Source organism: Cottoperca gobio, chromosome 1, assembly GCF_900634415.1.
Source record: "Cottoperca gobio chromosome 1, fCotGob3.1, whole genome shotgun sequence".
In the NCBI taxonomy this organism is placed as follows: domain Eukaryota; kingdom Metazoa; phylum Chordata; class Actinopteri; order Perciformes; family Bovichtidae; genus Cottoperca; species Cottoperca gobio.
The window spans coordinates 1,916,960-1,935,851 of NC_041355.1; the positions used below are offsets into that span (position 1 = coordinate 1,916,960).

Here is an 18,892-nt window from a genome sequence, read left to right on the forward strand (position 1 = left end):
TGCTCACACTTTAAGACTTAGAGACTGACAATCTTTCACATACACTATGAGGCAAAGTCAGATTCTTCCACTGGATAACTGGATGTCTGATATACTTTAAGTTAACGTAATTAGGAAATAAAAAGCAGATAACGTTGTATTTTTAAAATACGCGTCAATATTGTGGTGTTTTAAAACTTATTTATGGACAGTATCTTGTTCCATGTTTTTTGAACTACTTTAAAATGAAATAAAATATCAATGAAAGAAACGGGTACATCTATTTCGACAGTGTCATTTATTTAATAAAACTTATATTTCTTTATTAAGGTTCCAGTGAGCAGTTCATTATTTTACAGATTATGCTTGTAAGAATTCCTCTTTTTCAGTGTCATTAAGCAAGCAGCGTGCGTGCACACACACACACACACACGCACGCACACAAAATCCATGCACACGGAAACTGTTGCTCTGTCAGTAGCTGTGGCTGAGAACGAGTTCAGGAACAAGCTTTAGTGGTTTAACCCACAGCTGTGAAGTTCAGCATTTTCACAGGATAGAGACTTACATACACACACACATATATATATATATATATATATATATATATATATATATATATATATATATATATATATATATATATATATATATATATATATATATATATATATATATATATATATATATATATAAAGCACACATATCTAAATCAAGTTATAAAGACTGTTGCAGTAACACAACTGAAGTACAGAGAGAAACAATAAAACACCTGAATGGAGTTTACATGTCCCTTAGCATGTATAGATATGCAAAATATAGAATGGCGTTAGTTTAGTCAGATGAACAATACTGGCTGTTATCAGTTGTATCACCATTATCACGCTTCAGACGGGACAAATTGCAACTACCTGCACGTTGAGAAGCGGTCGCAGTTTTAAACACATGGTTAACGTTGTGAATTGAAACAAAACCACTTGCTAAATTTCAGGAAATGATCATGGTTTGGGTAAAAGTAAGTATGTTTGTTATGCAAGTTAACTTATGTATGTAAGGTAAAATAAGTGTTGATACGAACAGCGGTTTCTGGAGTGAAAGTCCTGTATTTGTTTTCCTCCCAAATCACCTGACTTCCTCCTTTGCACCTTTCACACTGCGGCCACTAGAGTTTTCCGCCTAACAATTTTGAACCTCCCTGATCCAGTTTACCAATAGATGATAACGGCCTACTGAGCCAATTAGGAGGTAGAGACATAACATCTGACAAATAGAAACTTGATTTAAACTCCTTGTCTTTTATCATTTGGGACATTTAGAGAGATAGAGTAGAGAGATGACAGGAAATTAGGGAGAGAGAGATGCAAATGTCCAGACACATGTCATGTCCTCCGGCAGACTTACTCTACAGTGGGCACAGCAGAGTGTTGATTTTGAAAATAGAAAACCTAAGTTGTACTGTCCGTCCGATTGTGTCTGTGGAAGCGGTGGTATCCAACTCCTGCCAAGATTAAAATAACTGCTACTGCCACCGCTATCGCGCCTAGAATGATTGGTATGTGGTTGGCTGCAGAGAGTTGGGTGAGGGGTTAGGGTGAAGAAAAAAAAGAAACAGAGAATATGACACTTCAGAGCAAAACCAAATACACAAACAGTCACAATGAACTTCCTTCCTGGTGTCAACTGAGTTAGAATCAACACTATTGCTGTGAGTAACAACACTGAAAGTAATATTGTGGTCACAACAGTTATAACCCTGAAGACTCGGCTCAGAGAGTAAAACAAACTAAATGTAATAAAAACAGGAATAAAATCACAGAATAAGAATTAAAAAGTGTTGTTAAATAATATAAAGGACCTAACTGGCCTTACTGCAAAGGCTCTGTCCGCTTTGTGTGTGTGTGTGGACCTTGGAGCGACATATTGGAGGATCTCAGGGTGCAGGAAGGGACATCTAGTGGGATAAAAACTCACCTTGGACCTCCACGTTAAACCTCACAGCGTGTGTCCCCATGTTGTTGCTGACACAACAGGTGTACAGCCCGTTATCTGCAGAAGTGACAGAGTTGATGGTGAGAACGCTGAGATTGGACGGGGAAGGGTTATCTGACGGGAGCGTCCAGTTGAATGAGGGTCTGGGGTTTCCCACAGCCGAGCAGTTCAGCTGCAGAGGGTTTCCTTCAGGGATGATGATCGGATCAGGATGTGGTGACCCGTGGAGATGAGGCTGATCTGTGTGTTGAGTGAGGAAGAAATACAACACGTCATTACAGAAACATTGGAACAATTTTGAAATTTTAAACAGATAATCTCTTGGTGTATATATACAACTATTGAACAAGTGGTGGAAAGCACCTGACAGGATGTTGTACTTCTCTTTCGGTTTCTGCCACTGTATACTTCCACAGCAGAAACTAGCTTTTAACACAACATTTACATATTATGACATGACTTGACATCATTTGGAGTTATGTTTCTGGTCACCTGGGCGCATAATGAGTGGTCTAGTTATTGTTTTCCTGGTTGTTTTGCATTTCTTCTGGGTTTCTTTTGTGTCATTGCAGAGTCTCTTCCTGGTTGGTATGTGTCTCTTTGATTGACATTGTTTAAGTGAAGGCCAGGGGGGCACTGACACTGTGGGCCCCTGGGCCTCTGTAGGCCCGTTCAGTAATCCATCCATGAATATAAATCCAGTATCTCTGTTTTGGACTATTACCTTATAGTGGTATAAATGCTCTATTATATAATCTTTATCTGTCTCTTTAGCTGCTAAATGCTAATATATGTTCACCAACTCTAACTTTGTCTGTCTGCTGTTTGGTGCTGAACAGTTAGTGTCAGGAGTCTTCACTGAAAACATGCCGATCAAGTGATGTCGTAAAAACACATTCAAAATTCTTGAGTAAAAGTACGAAGGTATTTGCATCAATATGTAATTAAAGTACCAGAAGTAAAAGTAAGCCTACTCGTTATACAGAATGACCCATTTGAGAATTATATTACTATATATATATATATATATTATGTTACTGAATTTGAATGAAAAAAGTACAACATTTACCCGTGAGATGTAGTGGAGTATGAAAATTAAAACACTTCAGTAAAGTACCTCAAAAGTGTGCTTTAAGTACAGTGATTAAGTAAATGATTCGTTACATTCCACAACTGCATGTGATCCACTGCTAATGTAAAACGATTGATTAGCGCAGCTTTAAGTAACAGATCAAAACACTTCTCACTGCAATAGAGGCCAACATTAAAATGAGGTGTGTGAATGTTCTTGTCAGACTCACAGTACACAGTAGCAGTGAGTTTGTGTGACGTCACCACTGGAGGCTGCTGTGGTCCTTCAGGTCCCAGTTCTAGTTCTGCTTCACACCAGTACAGGACTCCATCGTCTTCTTTACTGGAGGTGATGTTTAAAGTGAAGTTCTCAGTCACTGGTGTCTTCTCTGCGTTGTTGTTCGGCTGCAGTCGACCCAGTACTGTCGGTCCTCTGTAGAAAGTCACATTGAGGTTCTCCACAGGAGCAACATCCTGTACTGCACACTGCAGAGTGTACTGATGACCCTCAATCATCGGACCAGTGTGATTAACAACGCTGAAGAACACATTATCTGGAGGCTCTGTGGAGACAAACAGACACACACGAAACATTTAAAACTACCTAAATGTACCAAAGAAGCTTCATTACTCACAGAATCATCACATACAAAAGTGTTTAGTTTACTTACTGTAGACAGTTATAGGCAGTCTGACACAACACTGCTTCCCATCTTTATCAGTGTAATAGCACAAGGGAGAGATGCTCCATTCAGTCAATTTGTCAACCGTCCATGAAACTGTCGGACCGTTTTTAGTACTGTCTCCAATAGAGGCTTCCACATTAAATATGTGTCCTATGCAAGCTTTCTGACACACGGAGCAGCTGGCAGAGGTCGGGTCACCGTGCTTCACTACCAGTCTGGATGGAGTGAACTCAGGTTTATCTGTACAGTTTAGATCTGTAACACACACGTTAAATATCAATGTAAACAGTTCAATGTGAAATCAGCGCTGCACTACAAACTGTCTTTCCATAGGCTACAACATATCCATATAAACAAACGTTCATACATTATAATTTTTCCTGATGTAGTTATGCTGTATATGTTTTTATTTACAGTTTTCATCTCTAACACAGATATTAGAGGTTGATGAAAAATTAGCAATCACATCAAACATTGTCATTCAAGAAACCAAAAGTTAATAAGTGCGATTAACTTTTTGTAAATTCAATGTATGTATATTTTTCCAAAATAGAATAGATATCTCTCCATAATTACTGGTTTGGTATATGCCAAGGAACCTAAAATAGTCTAAACAAAACACTCTTAAAATGCCTTTAATTTTACATTATGTTGTTGTTTTTCTAATCATATAGCCTACATTTGCATTAATAGATGTCTAGTTGATCCCTGAATAAATCTATAAAGGTTAAATTATGTTATGGCTGTACACCATTTTAAAAAAAAAGATATGAATGTCACATTCTCACTTTTAAAACTGACTGTAGTCCAATAGCAGTGGGTAAGTGAATACACTGTGAACTTTGTACAGTAGTCTTCTAACATAACAAAGTATACAACGTTTACAAAGTATAATATGTGAGAAAAGAAAGATAACAAACGGTGTGTACATTTCCACATGAACTACATACCACTACACTACAGTAGAGGCTGTAAAACATGTCACAACTAGTCTATTACACTGCACATATACAGGAAACTTACCACAACATGACACATGGAAGTCTTTCAGAAAGCTCATTAAAGAAACCAAAAATATGTAAAAGAAAAACATTATTTCCTGTAGGTGAGTAATCCGGTAATAAAAAAAAACGGTTTAGCGCGATGATGAGAGTTTGCGACTAAAAGCGAAAGTAAAAAGGGCTGTAAAATATAAACTCTTAATCTCTCCCTGGAAGAGCAGCAGGGCAGCGACAGACACTGAAGGGCAGCGGTTTGCAACCGGTTTGTCTCGAGCTCATTCTGAATGGAACGAACATTTCCGGAACAGAGCTTTTTTTGAAGTACCGTTTCCTGAAAATTGATTAACTTGAATGTATGAGGCTGGGTTCCTTTTTTTTTGTTGTTGTAAAAGACAAGTGAAATTGAAACAAAATTATTCAGCAAACAAGGAGGATTTCCCAAGGGTTTTAGGGGAAATTCCCAGTAGCATATGACCAACTCATGAACCCTGGGTCAACTTCACAAGACTCAGTCAGACAGCAGCCAGTTCTGACCCATTGTATTCAAGATACATGAACACAGAAGCAACAGAGCTGAAGGCCATGTTATTTTTCGGTGGAGCATACCTTCCTTATCTCTTTCCTGGAAGCACTTCTGCCCTCCCTCCCAAATATATCTTCTCCCTCCCTTCGTACTCCACATTTTTCAACTGTGTTCTCAGTTTTAACTCCACATTGATTAGTTTTAGTCTGTTTTTTTTCTTCTTCTGTCTCCCATCCTCCCCCACTACATACTTGTAGTCAGATAAAGGCAGGACTCCTCATCAGGTCAGATATTTTAAGAGCACTTTGAGGATAAGAGCAGCAGAGCCTCACAACTGGATTAGAAAACCATCAGGGAACTGTGGTTTACTGCATGTCAGTGGACCTAACATACCAGAACCGCTTTTTATAAAGGGTTAGTAATAGACTATATTGATCCAGAGGGAAATTTAGGCGTCTAGTAGTTTATACGACACATACAAAACACCAAATAAAAAATGTAAAACATAAGAATTAAAAATAAAGCAGGCAAGTGATCTGGCCACCAGAAGTACAGAGACTGTACTACCACTTCAAAAACTGCATTCAGATTTACTCTACATATTTTGTCACAGTAATTTGTCATATTCTTATTATATTTTCTTTTTTGTGTGTTTATGTTTCTTGTACACATTTAATTTTTTTAAATAGTTTTTATATTTCCTTTATTTTTCCATTTTCATTTCTCTTACTGTGTTTATTTATGCACCATTATACACCAAAGCAAATTCCTTGTATGTTAAAACTTGGCAATAAACCGAATTCTGATTCTGATTTTGTAACTGAATCGAGTTACTGCAAATTCAAGGTGATTAAAAAGTCATCAAAAGTTAAAACAGTGCCAGAATAAAGATAATTAAGGATAATATTAAATACAAGGGCTTGGTTTTATTAGGGACGGGGATGGCGGTGGAGGTTTTGAAGCAGACTGGAACGTGGCAATATGTCTGTAAACATTGGACTGGCTGCTTGAGGGGGTTTTGTGTTTTTAACATCTACTTCCTGGATAGATAGGGTAATACTTTATAGGTCAGTATAAGCTATTAATGATTGCCAGGTTGTGCGAAATGCCTTTCATGTGTTTGAATTCATTTAAAGATCTAGAAAACATATCAATCCAACGGTTAACATGTTGAAAGTTTGATCATTTTGATAAAAACAAATTAAAAGCTCAAAGACACTTTTAATGATTACATGTGACCTTACTTCTTACTGTAAATGAGCTCTAATGTGAATAAAGTACCTCAGCTGTTGCTATACAAAGGTCAATAGTTAACCTCAATGTATATATATATATATATATATATATATATATATACACACACACATATACATATATATACACACATACATATATATATATATATATATATATATATATATATATATATATATATATATACACACACACATACATATATATATATATATATATACACACACACATACATATATATATATATATATATATATATATATATATATATATACACACACACACACATATACATATATATACACATACATATATATATATATATATATATACACACACACATACATATATATATATATATATATATATATATACACACACAAGTATAAAGCAGCAGGAAATGGAAAAACTCAAGTAAAGCACCTCAAAATTGTTCAATAGTACAGTATTTGAGTAAATGTATTTTGTACTGTCCATCACTGTTTAAGAGCACGTTCATTGGATGAAGTTTGGGCATGTTCCAGTAAACAGTAATGATTAACTTTTAGCAGAAGGGGAGATGTAATAGTTGGACATATCACATAAACGGAGACAGGTTGAACTACGACCTGGCTGTTTATATTTAAACCCTTAAGATTCATGTGAGTTACACCTTTCCGGTTCTCTCTATATTTTATACATTGATAGAGTAGCCTTTCTTGTTGACCTGTCTTGTAATTAAAGTAACATGTTTGATGTAATTCACTTTCAATTTTAGGCTAAATAAAAGTCTTTAGATACAAATTACATGAAGTCATGCACTCAAGCTTTGTGTCCACACTCTGCAGTTCCCCGACATTGTGAAACGTAGTGTCAGGTAAATTAATCCTGATCTTCATTAATCCACACTGGAAAGACTATCACATGTATTTGTCCTACCTCAATCAATATGTATTACGACACTACGAAGATGTTTCTGCACTATTATGTATTTTCTGCACAATTATGTATTTTCTGCACAACTATGTATTACAAACATAATAGGGGCACTTCCCCTTTAAGAGTAACAGGTCAACAAACCATCACTTCCGGACTGCTGACGGAGGAGCGTGTAGGCGCCAAACTGGGACCAATGAGGAGAAGGTCAACGCCTACTCCATGTATTAGATGCGAATTTTCAAATGTTTGGGGACACCTGGAGCGGAGCCGTGAGACCGTAACGATGGGGCTTTTTGAGCCATGCGGTCTATGGAAACGGCGACGCGAAATGTGTCCTCAGCTGAGAATATTTTCTTTGTTTGACTTATTGCGTTAAATAAATATATAGATTACATCAGGAGATTGCTGTTTTGATTCGACCTTTAAGCTCCGAGTTCTTCAGCTTTTTCCTACCCATTAATTGGCGTCCCTGGGTGGGCATCCCGAAAGGAGAAGTGAAGAACGATCACCGAGCATCGTTGACTGGTATTCATTGCACGTGCAAAAGATCAGGTGAGGGTGAACACCGGTTAAGACAAATATTCACTGCAGGTAGACTAGGAAAACTTATTAATGAATGCCAGCAACAATGTTCGACGGTCATAGCTAATACAACTGCTGTTAAACGATAAAAAGCAATCCTGAATGTTGAAATACAAGTGATAAGAACAAGCATCGAAAATATTATTTGTGTTAACGATACGTATTAAAAGCCTAGGGAGGGCTCCAGCGCAGTCTGGTTAGAGTTCTGAGAGAACTTATAGATTAATCAAACAAAGCCCGAGGTAGGGTGTCCGGTCTGGTACCGGATAAAGCTTAGGGTAAGCTTGCATTGATATAGTTTAATACGAAAACACCTAAGGAAGGTAGCTAAGAAAGCTTAGTTAGTTTAATGTTAAAGAAGTCCTTTGGAAGGCAGATAGGTATAGTTTAATTCAAAGACTTAAGGGAAGCGTGGCTTAGAAGCCAGTGTTGTTTACCAAAGAAGAATAGTGATTATAATCCTGAATTACGTGAGAACCGATGACGATCGCCTCATAGTCTCAGATGTTGTATATCATCTTCTTTGCGGCAAGCATAGTGTAAAACATGTTAAGATTTGTTGTATTGTTGTATTGTTGTGAGTAAAGTGTGACTAAAGCAGGCCTAAGGCGAGGCTAAGCTAGCGTTGATATTTAGCTAATGCATTGGAGTTTGTAGAACGGGTGAAAACTGTTCAAACTGACTGGGGGACGGTTGTGAAATCAAAGAGAACCGTGGAGTGTATGTGAAGTAGTTTTAAGTTGGAAAAACGTGAAAGAAGGAGACGTTTTTGTGAAAGGCCTCAGAGATTAGGACCAGCAACCAGAGACCAGAGGACATGACTCCCCAGCAACGGGGATCCACACTTCCGGAACCAGGTTGTATATCTGCATTCACACACACTATCATAGTCAATTAAAGGAGGCTGAATTGTAAAGTGTAGAAAACTGTCTCTTATATGTTTTTGAGAAAACATGTTTAATAAGTGTGTGGATGACAGATATGTAGACTTTTTGTGTAATTCTGGAGCAGACAGAAATGATTAGAACAGAACAGAGCCGCAAAATACCAGCTAATGATAGATTACGTTCAGAATAATAAATAATAATAAAAGACTTTAGTCAAGAAGTGTAAATTATTTAAGAAAATAAAGTTTTGGTAAACTCATCTGTTTTAGAAATACCAGACTATAAGAAGCCTTTTATTTAAACAGCAGACTTCATGACATTAGTATTAACACAGAACCATGGAGATAAGAGTAGACCAGTGGTTCACTACTCTTCACAACTAGACCCAGTAGATAAGGCGATGCCTGACTGCACATGAGCAGTAACTGCAGCTTCAATGGCAGGTCAGGCCTCTGCATCAAGTGTTATTCAGGCCATTGACTTTAACAGTGACACATGCAGTGTCAGTTTCGTTTTCACAACCGCATCTGACTATAGAATAATGTACAACTTTGATCCATCTACATTATTTCCAACAGCTGAAGACGGAGAATCACATGACTAAACGACAGAGACGGACAAGGAACTTCACCAAGACCAGACTTGACTGACGTTCCCTAAGAGGAACCAGAGATATAAATGTTTGATAACAGATCATGTAAAGTAACCTAGAGGATCCGAAAGTGACAAGATCTCTGTAGTGACACAGACCGACGTATTAAAAGCAGAAGCTCTTCCTAATCATCTGTCAGCAGAGCAGCAGAACTGATAGCATTGACAGAGACATGCAGATAAAAGAAAGACAAAGTTGTAAATATCTACACAGACGGTAACTATGCATGTTCAACATGTGTTTGCTCAACAAGTACAGCATAAAGGTATGGTAACATTGACTAACAAACATATTACTCACTCTAATAGAAGACTTATTGAAGGCAGTACAGCTACCAAAGTATATTGCTTTATATAAAGGCACAACACATATGATAAGAACTGATCCAGTTTCAGTAGACAACAATATGTAAATGAGAAGACAAACACACCCGAACACAAGACAGAGATATTGAAAGAGATGCAGAATGCAGCTATAAAGTAAGAACAAGCCGTTTGGACTAAGAATAATTACATACAAGACAGAGACGACTGACGAAAGAACACTTGGCCAGAGAAGAACTCAGTACGACCAAGAGCATGTATAAATGTGTGTATTGAGACACGGTATTTGACCATGTCTCAAAAGGGGGAGTATTATATTGAAGTATTATATTGAGTATTATATTAATAGAGTATATTCATAGCATTTGATTCAAAGGCCGAATGCCGAGAAACGGATATTCTGAACTAAATAAATATGAAGGTGTAGCTAAAGTGTTTACAGCTAAATGAACTGTAAAATAAGGTAATGTGGGTAAAGGATAATAATAATAATAATGATGATAATAATAAGCTTTATGTAAGAATTGCAGGTCAAAGTACTTGCACTGCAAAGACATAAAACATTAGACAGAATAAGAACATTTAGGGTACAATAATCAGTGTTGATGTAAATAAGTGTGAAAGACTAATGGTATAAAAGAACACTGGAAATCATGCCAAGTTTCCCTATCTGCCGGGAAAACTATCAGCCATATTTAGAAATATACCACCATTTGGAAAGGAAGAAGAGGGAGAGAAAAATATATCCTGGTGACACATAAATATATCACCACTTCTGTGAGAGACACTGACTCCATGAAGCAGAAACTGGACCTCTTCGTGGTGAAGTCTGACTACACAGGGAGGTGGTACCCATAGGGGCGCTTGTCTCACCATCAGTGAAGATTCAACAACCCGAAGTTTTAGAAGGGGACTGTGACATGGGGGTCAGAGTCATCACAGGAGGGTGAGTATAGCCCTGTACAACTGAGACTGCACAACCACATCAAATTTGATTTCTGTGACGTAATAACCTGTCCCTCTCCCCTAACAATATGCAGAACAGATCAGGTGGGCAGAGGAACACAGCTGCCACGGAGAGGAGTGACATGTAAGAAAATAAATGATTGTGATCCATTATTCCTCACCATCGTTTCATCGCATCCCAGAGATTAGAGACTGTTTGTTTTAGGCAGCAGAGGTTTTAGGAGCAGGTCCACAAGGACACTTTAGGATAAAGGTAGAAAACAAGAAGACTGCAATCTCCAAGCAGTCAGTAGGAAAGGATATAAAGATACTACAGTAAGAAATAGAATAGCAGGGAGACAGGATATGTGGAGAAGAATATGTGGCTTGACTGCAAACTGTATACCACTAGCTCAGTAAATATATAGTGTGTGTGTGTGTGTGTGTGTACCAGTCAGGCCCCTCCTTGCTTTAAGCCCAGTCCCAGTAATACTCGGACCAATAACAGAGTAAACCTGTCTGTTAACAATGATGCACAGTGTAACAGAACCACTCAGACAATTTGCAAAAATCTCATTAAGAGATTTCCAACTCACAGAACCAATAGCACAAGACTGAAATATGTGCATTGATGACACTGGTCGAGTGTTTCTATGTTTGGCCCACAACAGGTCAAACTCTTGTGAGCTTGAACTCGGCTGAAGAGAAACACAGCACCTGGGGAGAGCTTCAGCTCCACAGCATACAAGAGATGCAGTAGGAGTCCCCCGGGGAGTGCCAGAGATCAAATTGGAGCAGGTTTTGACTCATTGTTTTTATGATGGGCAACTACTAATAAGAATGTGGACTAATTACATTCATTGCATCTAACAGAGGTTTATTAATTATTACAAGGGATGCCGTTAAGGGACAAGCTGAACAACAAGCAGCTTCCAGCTTATTGACATGATAGAATGTCTTTAGACGTGTTCCTAGCAGAGAAAGGTGTGTGTGTGCCATGTTTGGATCATCCTGTTGCACAATTATATCAAATAATACTGTTTCAAAGAGATCAGTTACTAGAGCCTTACAAAGATTGACAACATTATATAAAGAATTAGCAGAGAATTCAGGAGTAGAGAATTAGTCTGGTGATGCTATGGAAAGACGGTCCGGGAGATGGAGAGTTCTCATGTCACTGGTATCTTCAGCATTAATAGCTATATCAATATTAATTTGTACATTATCTCCACCGATTTATATTTTGTAAATATTTATGCATTTTTTATATTCATGTACCAGCTAACCCAGAGCAAATTCTTTGTAGGTGAAAACCTACATGACAAGAAAGATTATTCTGATTCTGAATACTTACTGTATGTCGATGTTGTTATATACCATAAATTAGAAGCCGCATGACGAGATTGATTGATTCCACAATAACAAAACAAATGTACACGAGTATCAGCCCCTCTCCATAGATTTATGCAATTTGATAGAACTAGCCTGATTACAGAACGAAATTGCATTAGACATGGTGCTAGCTGAAAAAGGGGGTGTGTGCAAATTGTTTGGCTCTGTGTTGTACTTTCATCCCAAATAACACAGCCCCTGATGGATCCTTTACCAGAGCTTTGAAAGGACTTGACCGACTCAGCAAAGAGCCAGCATCAAACAGTGGGGTACTCATAGACTATGATATAGAGCAGGAACACGACAGCCAGGAAGATGATTTCGTGTGAATAACTCTACAAAGTGTTCTTTGCTGCCATACCGAAGCCACTGACTTTATTGTAGTTACAGTCTCTCAGTCGTATACAGATATTACAATCTTATACAGACATTAAAAGTTTACTAATATTTACTGTCTTTTACTGGAAGTGTTTTTTATTATACTGAAGCTAATTGTCTTTATGCTGGAATAACAAATGAAGTTCTTTGGTTTTATACAGAAGGTATTTTTATGACTGGAATAAAAACAAGTGCACTATGAATGTACTCTTGTATACCATATGATGAATTTGTACACCACTCGGTGCCTTATATTTACTGGAGATTATACACACCATAAATGGTGTGTAAAGGGGGAATTGTCAGGTAAATTAATCCTGATCTTCATTAATCCACACTGGAAAGACTATCACATGTATTTGTCCTACCTCAATCAATATGTATTACGACACTACGAAGATGTTTCTGCACTATTATGTATTTTCTGCACAACTATGTATTACAAACATAATAGGGGCACTTCCCCTTTAAGAGTAACAGGTCAACAAACCATCACTTCCGGACTGCTGACGGAGGAGCGTGTAGGCGCCAAACTGGGACCAATGAGGAGAAGGTCAACGCCTACTCCATGTATTAGATGCGAATTTTCAAATGTTTGGGGACACCTGGAGCGGAGCCGTGAGACCGTAACGATGGGGCTTTTTGAGCCATGCGGTCTATGGAAACGGCGACGCGAAATGTGTCCTCAGCTGAGAATATTTTCTTTGTTTGACTTATTGCGTTAAATAAATATATAGATTACATCAGGAGATTGCTGTTTTGATTCGACCTTTAAGCTCCGAGTTCTTCAGCTTTTTCCTACCCATTAGTAGTCTTTGTTCTAAGTATTTAAAATAAGTTTTTCAGTTCTGAAACGTAAAAAAGAGAAATGAAACATGGAAGTGAATCAGCTGATATTTAGCCAGAAGACATTTGACAATAAGTCGAAGGGGGATTTCTTAAGAAGTGTGACAATGAGCTCAACGGGAAACTATTTTCAGATGAATTAACGGAAGTTAGACATTTTCCAATCCTACATATAGGCTAATGGCTGTTAATAAATAAAATATTGGCTGAATGTTACGACATAATATGCAGAAAACACAATTATGGCAACAATATAATATTTATTGACACTTTTATAAGCAACGTTTTGAGCCATGCGTTGCTCAAGGAATATTGTTCTGTTGGTCCGTCCACCACTTTGGTCCAGACTGAAAATCTCAACAACTATTGGATGGATTGTTCTGAAATTATTCATGAACCCCAGAAGATGAATCCTAATCACTTTGGTGTTCATCTGACATTTCCTTTAGCGAATAAAATATCTCAACATCTACTAGAAAAAAATAAAAATAAAATAGTACATACATTAACATCCCCCCATCAGAATAATTAGTAATTAGTGATCATCTGACTTCTCATTTAGTGCCACCATCTTCTCATTATGACGGTCCCATCAGCCTCAGCTGTACTTTGTGTTTGGTGCTAATTAACAATTGTTATCTTTCTAACATGCTAAACTAAGCTAGAAAACATGGTTAACATTGCTACAACTAATCACTTTAATTTATTGTGAGTATGTTAGCACACTAATGTTAGCACACTGATGTTAGCACACTGATGTTAGGACACTAATGTTAGCACACTGATGTTAGCATACTGATGTTAGCATAGCCTACTGATATTAGCACACTAATGTTAGCACACGGATGTTAGCACACTGATGTTAGGACACTGATGTTAGCATACTGATGTTAGCATACTGATGTTAGCATAGCCTACTGATGTTAGCACACTGATGTTAGCACACTGATGTTAGCACACTGATGTTAGGACACTAATGTTAGCACACTGATGTTAGCACACTGATGTTAGCATACTGATGTTAGCATACTGATGTTAGCATAGCCTACTGATGTTAGCACACTGATGTTAACACACTGATGTTAGCACACTGATGTTAGCACACTGATGTTAGGACACTAATGTTAGCACACTGATGTTAGCACACTGATGTTAGCATACTGATGTTAGCATACTGATGTTAGCATAGCCTACTGATGTTAGCACACTGATGTTAGCACACTGATGTTAGCATACTGATTAACAAGCACATTTGCAAGAACAGTCAAACAGTGCTACAGTTTTTTCACTGTCTACAAAAAGTAAAAACATTTAAACACAGCTGACTTATAAGCTAGTACTCTCTAGTGGTTAAATACCGGCATTACCTTATAAAAAGTAAGCATTCTCACATAACATGCTGGCTTCTCAATGTATTTAGAGAACCAATTTTATTGACATCAAATGTGAACTATATAGGCCATGGATAAATACCTTTTTTTTGCACAATTATATTCTTTAGTGGCAACAATATTACTTGCTATTTTGCTAACTTAAAATATAATTTAGACTCAGAATTAATATACAATTTTCCCATGTTGCCCTAATCCTCTTTCATAACTGCCAGTGATGGCATATCTCCCAATTATTATATTTAAATTCATGTTGCTGGCGACACAATACGGCGGCACGAAACAGACAAAAGGCAGTAAAGGGTTATTAAATAATACTTGGAGTTTCCAATTGGTTAAAATGAGAAAACCTCAAATCAAATGATAAAATAAATTCAAACTTGATTTACTCTATTTCTCCATCTTTTTGTTTAATTACTTTTCATCATGTTTTATATATGGATTTTCCGTTTTGCATTTATTTATGTAAATAAATGTCCTATAGAAATAAAATTGGTGTTGCTATTATTAATTGTGTATTATATCTTATATATTAGTATTATCTTATTGCCTTTTGCCAGCTTTGGGGCTCCATACCTGCTCCATAACACTAACAAAAAGATCAGTTATAGAAAGACAGTTTGAACTCACCTTGGACCTCCACGTTAAACGTCACAGCGAGTGTCCCCATGTTGTTGCTGACACAACAGGTGTACAGCCCGTTATCTGCAGAAGTGACAGAGTTGATGGTGAGAACGCTGAGATTGGACGGGGAAGGGTTATCTGACGGGACCGTCCAGTTGAACGAGGGTCTGGGGTTTCCCACAGCCGAGCAGTTCAGCTGCAGAGGGTTTCCTTCAGGGATGATGATCGGATCAGGATGTGATGACCCGTGGAGATGAGGCTGATCTGTGTGTTGAGTGAGGAAGAAGAGACAGAGAGAAATACAACACCGGTCATTAATACAAAAGGCAAACAAGAGCAAATACAAACAGATAGTAAACAGATGTTCATCAAAAGATATTTTGAGAGTTAAATGAGAAGATTGATACGACTCTACAGCTAGCAGCCGGTTATTTCACCCAAAAATCCAAATTACATATTTCCCCTCTTACCTGTAGTGCTATTTATCACTCTACATAATTGGAGATATTAGCCGTAGAGATTTCTGCCTTCTCCGATATAAAGGAACTAGATGACACTCGGCTCATGGTGCTCAAAGCAACAAAATAATACTTTTGAAAAACTCAACTGCAATGTTTCTGTACAGAAATCATGATCCAGTTACTCAAGATAATGCACAGACTTTGTTGTGAGCAGTTTCATGTAGGAACTCTTTTCTTTCTACCGAACAACACCCACCAAACGTATCACCACGCAGAAGTGAGCGAGCATCTCATCATGGACGAGAGGCTCTCCTGAGCTGGCTAACGTTAAAGCTTCGACAACATTGATGACAGCAAGGTTTTGATACCACGCAAAAAATGAGGTGTGTGAATGTTCTTGTCAGACTCACAGTACACAGTAGCAGTGAGTTTGTGTGACGTCACCACTGGAGGCTGCTGTGGTCCTTCAGGTCCCAGTTCTAGTTTTGCTTCACACCAGTACTGGACTCCATCGTCTTCTTTACTGGAGGTGATGTTTAAAGTGAAGTTCTCAGTCACTGGTGTCTTCTCTGCGTTGTTGTTCGGCTGCAGTCGACCCAGTGCTGTCGGTCCTCTGTAGAAAGTCACATTGAGGTTCTCCACAGGAGCAACATCCTGTACTGCACACTGCAGAGTGTACTGACGACCCTCAATCATCGGACCAGTGTGATTAACAACGCTGAAGAACACATTATCTGGAGGCTCTGTGGAGACAAACAGACACACACGAAACATTTAAAACTACCTAAATGTACCAAAGAAGCTTCATTACTCACAGAATCATCACATACAAAAGTGTTTAGTTTACTTACTGTAGACAGTTACAGACAGTCTGACACAACACTGCTTCCCATCTTGCTCAGTGTAATAGCACAAGGGAGAGATGCTCCATTCAGTCAATTTGTGCAACCGTCCATGAAACTGTCGGACCGTTTTTTGTACGGTCTCCAATAGAGGCTTCCACATTAAATATGTGTCCTATGCAAGCTTTCTGACACACGGAGCAGCTGGCAGAGGTCGGGTCACCGTGCTTCACTACCAGTCTGGATGGAGTGAACTCAGGTTTATCTGTACAGTTTAGATCTGTAACACACACGTTAAATTAAACAATATATCAGTTCCAGGCACGTCCAGCTGGGAGGAGACCCCGGGGAAGACCCAGGACTCGGTGGAGAGATTATATCTCCTCACTGGGAATGCTTCGGGATCCCCCAGTCGGAGCTGGAGGATGTGGCCCGGAGAAGGGAAGATTGGGGTTCCTTACTGGAGCTGCTGCCCCCGCGACCCGATCCCGGATAAGCGGTAGACGATGGATGGATGGATGGATCATGAGATATTTATGGTTTTATTTATCGAAGATATTTTTCAAGTTCACGTTTTAGTTTATAGTCATATACATTAAAAAGTACAATTGTACGTTAAAATGCAATGAAATTAACGTGCCCTGGCTCTCTCAGCCTTAAAGCTGTATATAATAAGAATAAATAAAGGAGAACAAGGATATTAAGAAATCAATAAATAACAATAATAATTAAATTACTTGATTTGTCCAGTACTTTACAAGGGCAAGAATACTAAATGCTTAAATAAAAAACACAAACAGAACAGTCAAATATGATTTAATAATAAATGCACGACAGAAAATTGAATTGAATTGTAAATAATAATAATAATAATAATAATAAGTTTTATTTGTATAGCACCTTTCATACAAGAATTGCAGCCCAAAGTGCTTCACAGCAAAAACATAACAATTAGTACAAGATTAGAATAAGAGCATTTACAGTTCAATAATCAGTGTTGATGTAAATGAGTCTGAAGTACCATTATAGAAATAAAGGTAGAGTAAGTAAAGGTGCTTCTGAGTTTGTAAGACTGAGATTCAACAGAGTCATCATTGAAACCCATAATCTAATGTTTACAGGTAACAGTCTGATGACAATAAAGCTCCTTTTTAAAGCAAACTACAAATATAAATCTCTTCACTTACCACAACCGGACGCATGGAAGTTGCGCAAGAAACTCACCAAAGAAACAACCAAAAGAACAAAGTGGAAAAACATGATTTCCAGTTATTTACCTGTAAGACAAATAATATAAACTGTCGAACATAAAACCCAAAGGAGCTCAGAAAGATTATGAGCGCACTCAGTCTTTTGGTTTTCTACTGTAGTCAGTGGAACAATGCTGGCAGCGCAGACTGTTTTCACATCACATCTCCACTTTGTGAAAGTGAAAGTCTCCTGGTTTACAGCCGCATCTCCCTGCAGCGCTCCAGGTTCTTTTTAAAGGGACTTTACATGATCTGAGTGCTTCCTCTTGTTATCTTTACTCCACTGACCACCTAAATACCTGATGACGTTTATTAATGAATGACAGATCAGTGCAGTCAACGTGAGGACAATCCGAGGAAGCCCTGAAAACATAAATCAAGAAGAAGACTATTGTAGAATTCAGAATTTTCTTTTATTACGCAGAATAAAGTCTCTCATTTATAAAGATCGTTTTCAAAGTGTGTGAATGGCCTTGAGGGAGCAGTTTGTGGCGATAGTTTGGTCTTCAGGGACAAGGTCTGCAAATTAGCTACAGCTAGAAGACACTGCAATGGTTGCACTTTATTTAAATGTAAAAATGTCTAGATGTATTGTATTGTATGTAAATAAATTATTACAATTAAAGGAAATCAACTTGCAGCACAAACAAGAAAAATATTAGATCTTCATTCACTTTAGAGAAAATACAATTTAAATTCAATATTTAAGGTCAAATAAAGAAAGCAATTGTTTTCTTCTTATTATTATTATAACTAATATTTTTCTTATTTTCTGCATTTAGATATTTGTTACTCTGCCTGTTTATTATTTTATTTAAATATCACCTTTGTGCCTGTAACTTCATTCTTACATTTCCTAATGACCTTAATGTTACACAACTGTAAGAAAGCATGACAA

The 18,892-nt window shown here is 37.6% G+C and overlaps 1 protein-coding gene across 2 annotated transcripts; it reads right to left on the minus strand.

Moving 5' to 3' along the window:
* Positions 1-1,254: 1,254 nt before the first annotated feature.
* On the minus strand, positions 1,255-18,603 carry LOC115027643 (hemicentin-2-like). Of its 2 annotated transcripts, XM_029461148.1 has the most exons (8): positions 17,932-18,603; positions 16,754-17,024; positions 16,313-16,645; positions 15,448-15,705; positions 3,711-3,980; positions 3,270-3,602; positions 1,951-2,208; positions 1,255-1,543 (listed from the first exon to the last, which is right to left on the minus strand). In XM_029461148.1, the coding sequence occupies exons 2-8, from the start codon at positions 16,905-16,907 to the stop codon at positions 1,425-1,427; spliced, it is 1,725 nt and encodes a 574-aa protein (XP_029317008.1). In that variant the 5' UTR covers positions 16,908-17,024; positions 17,932-18,603; the 3' UTR covers positions 1,255-1,424. The 2 variants fall into 2 exon arrangements, with proteins under 2 accessions (XP_029317008.1, XP_029317078.1); XM_029461218.1 differs by lacking the exon at positions 16,754-17,024 and having other exon boundaries at positions 17,932-18,601.
* Between the last annotated feature and the right edge of the window lie 289 nt (positions 18,604-18,892).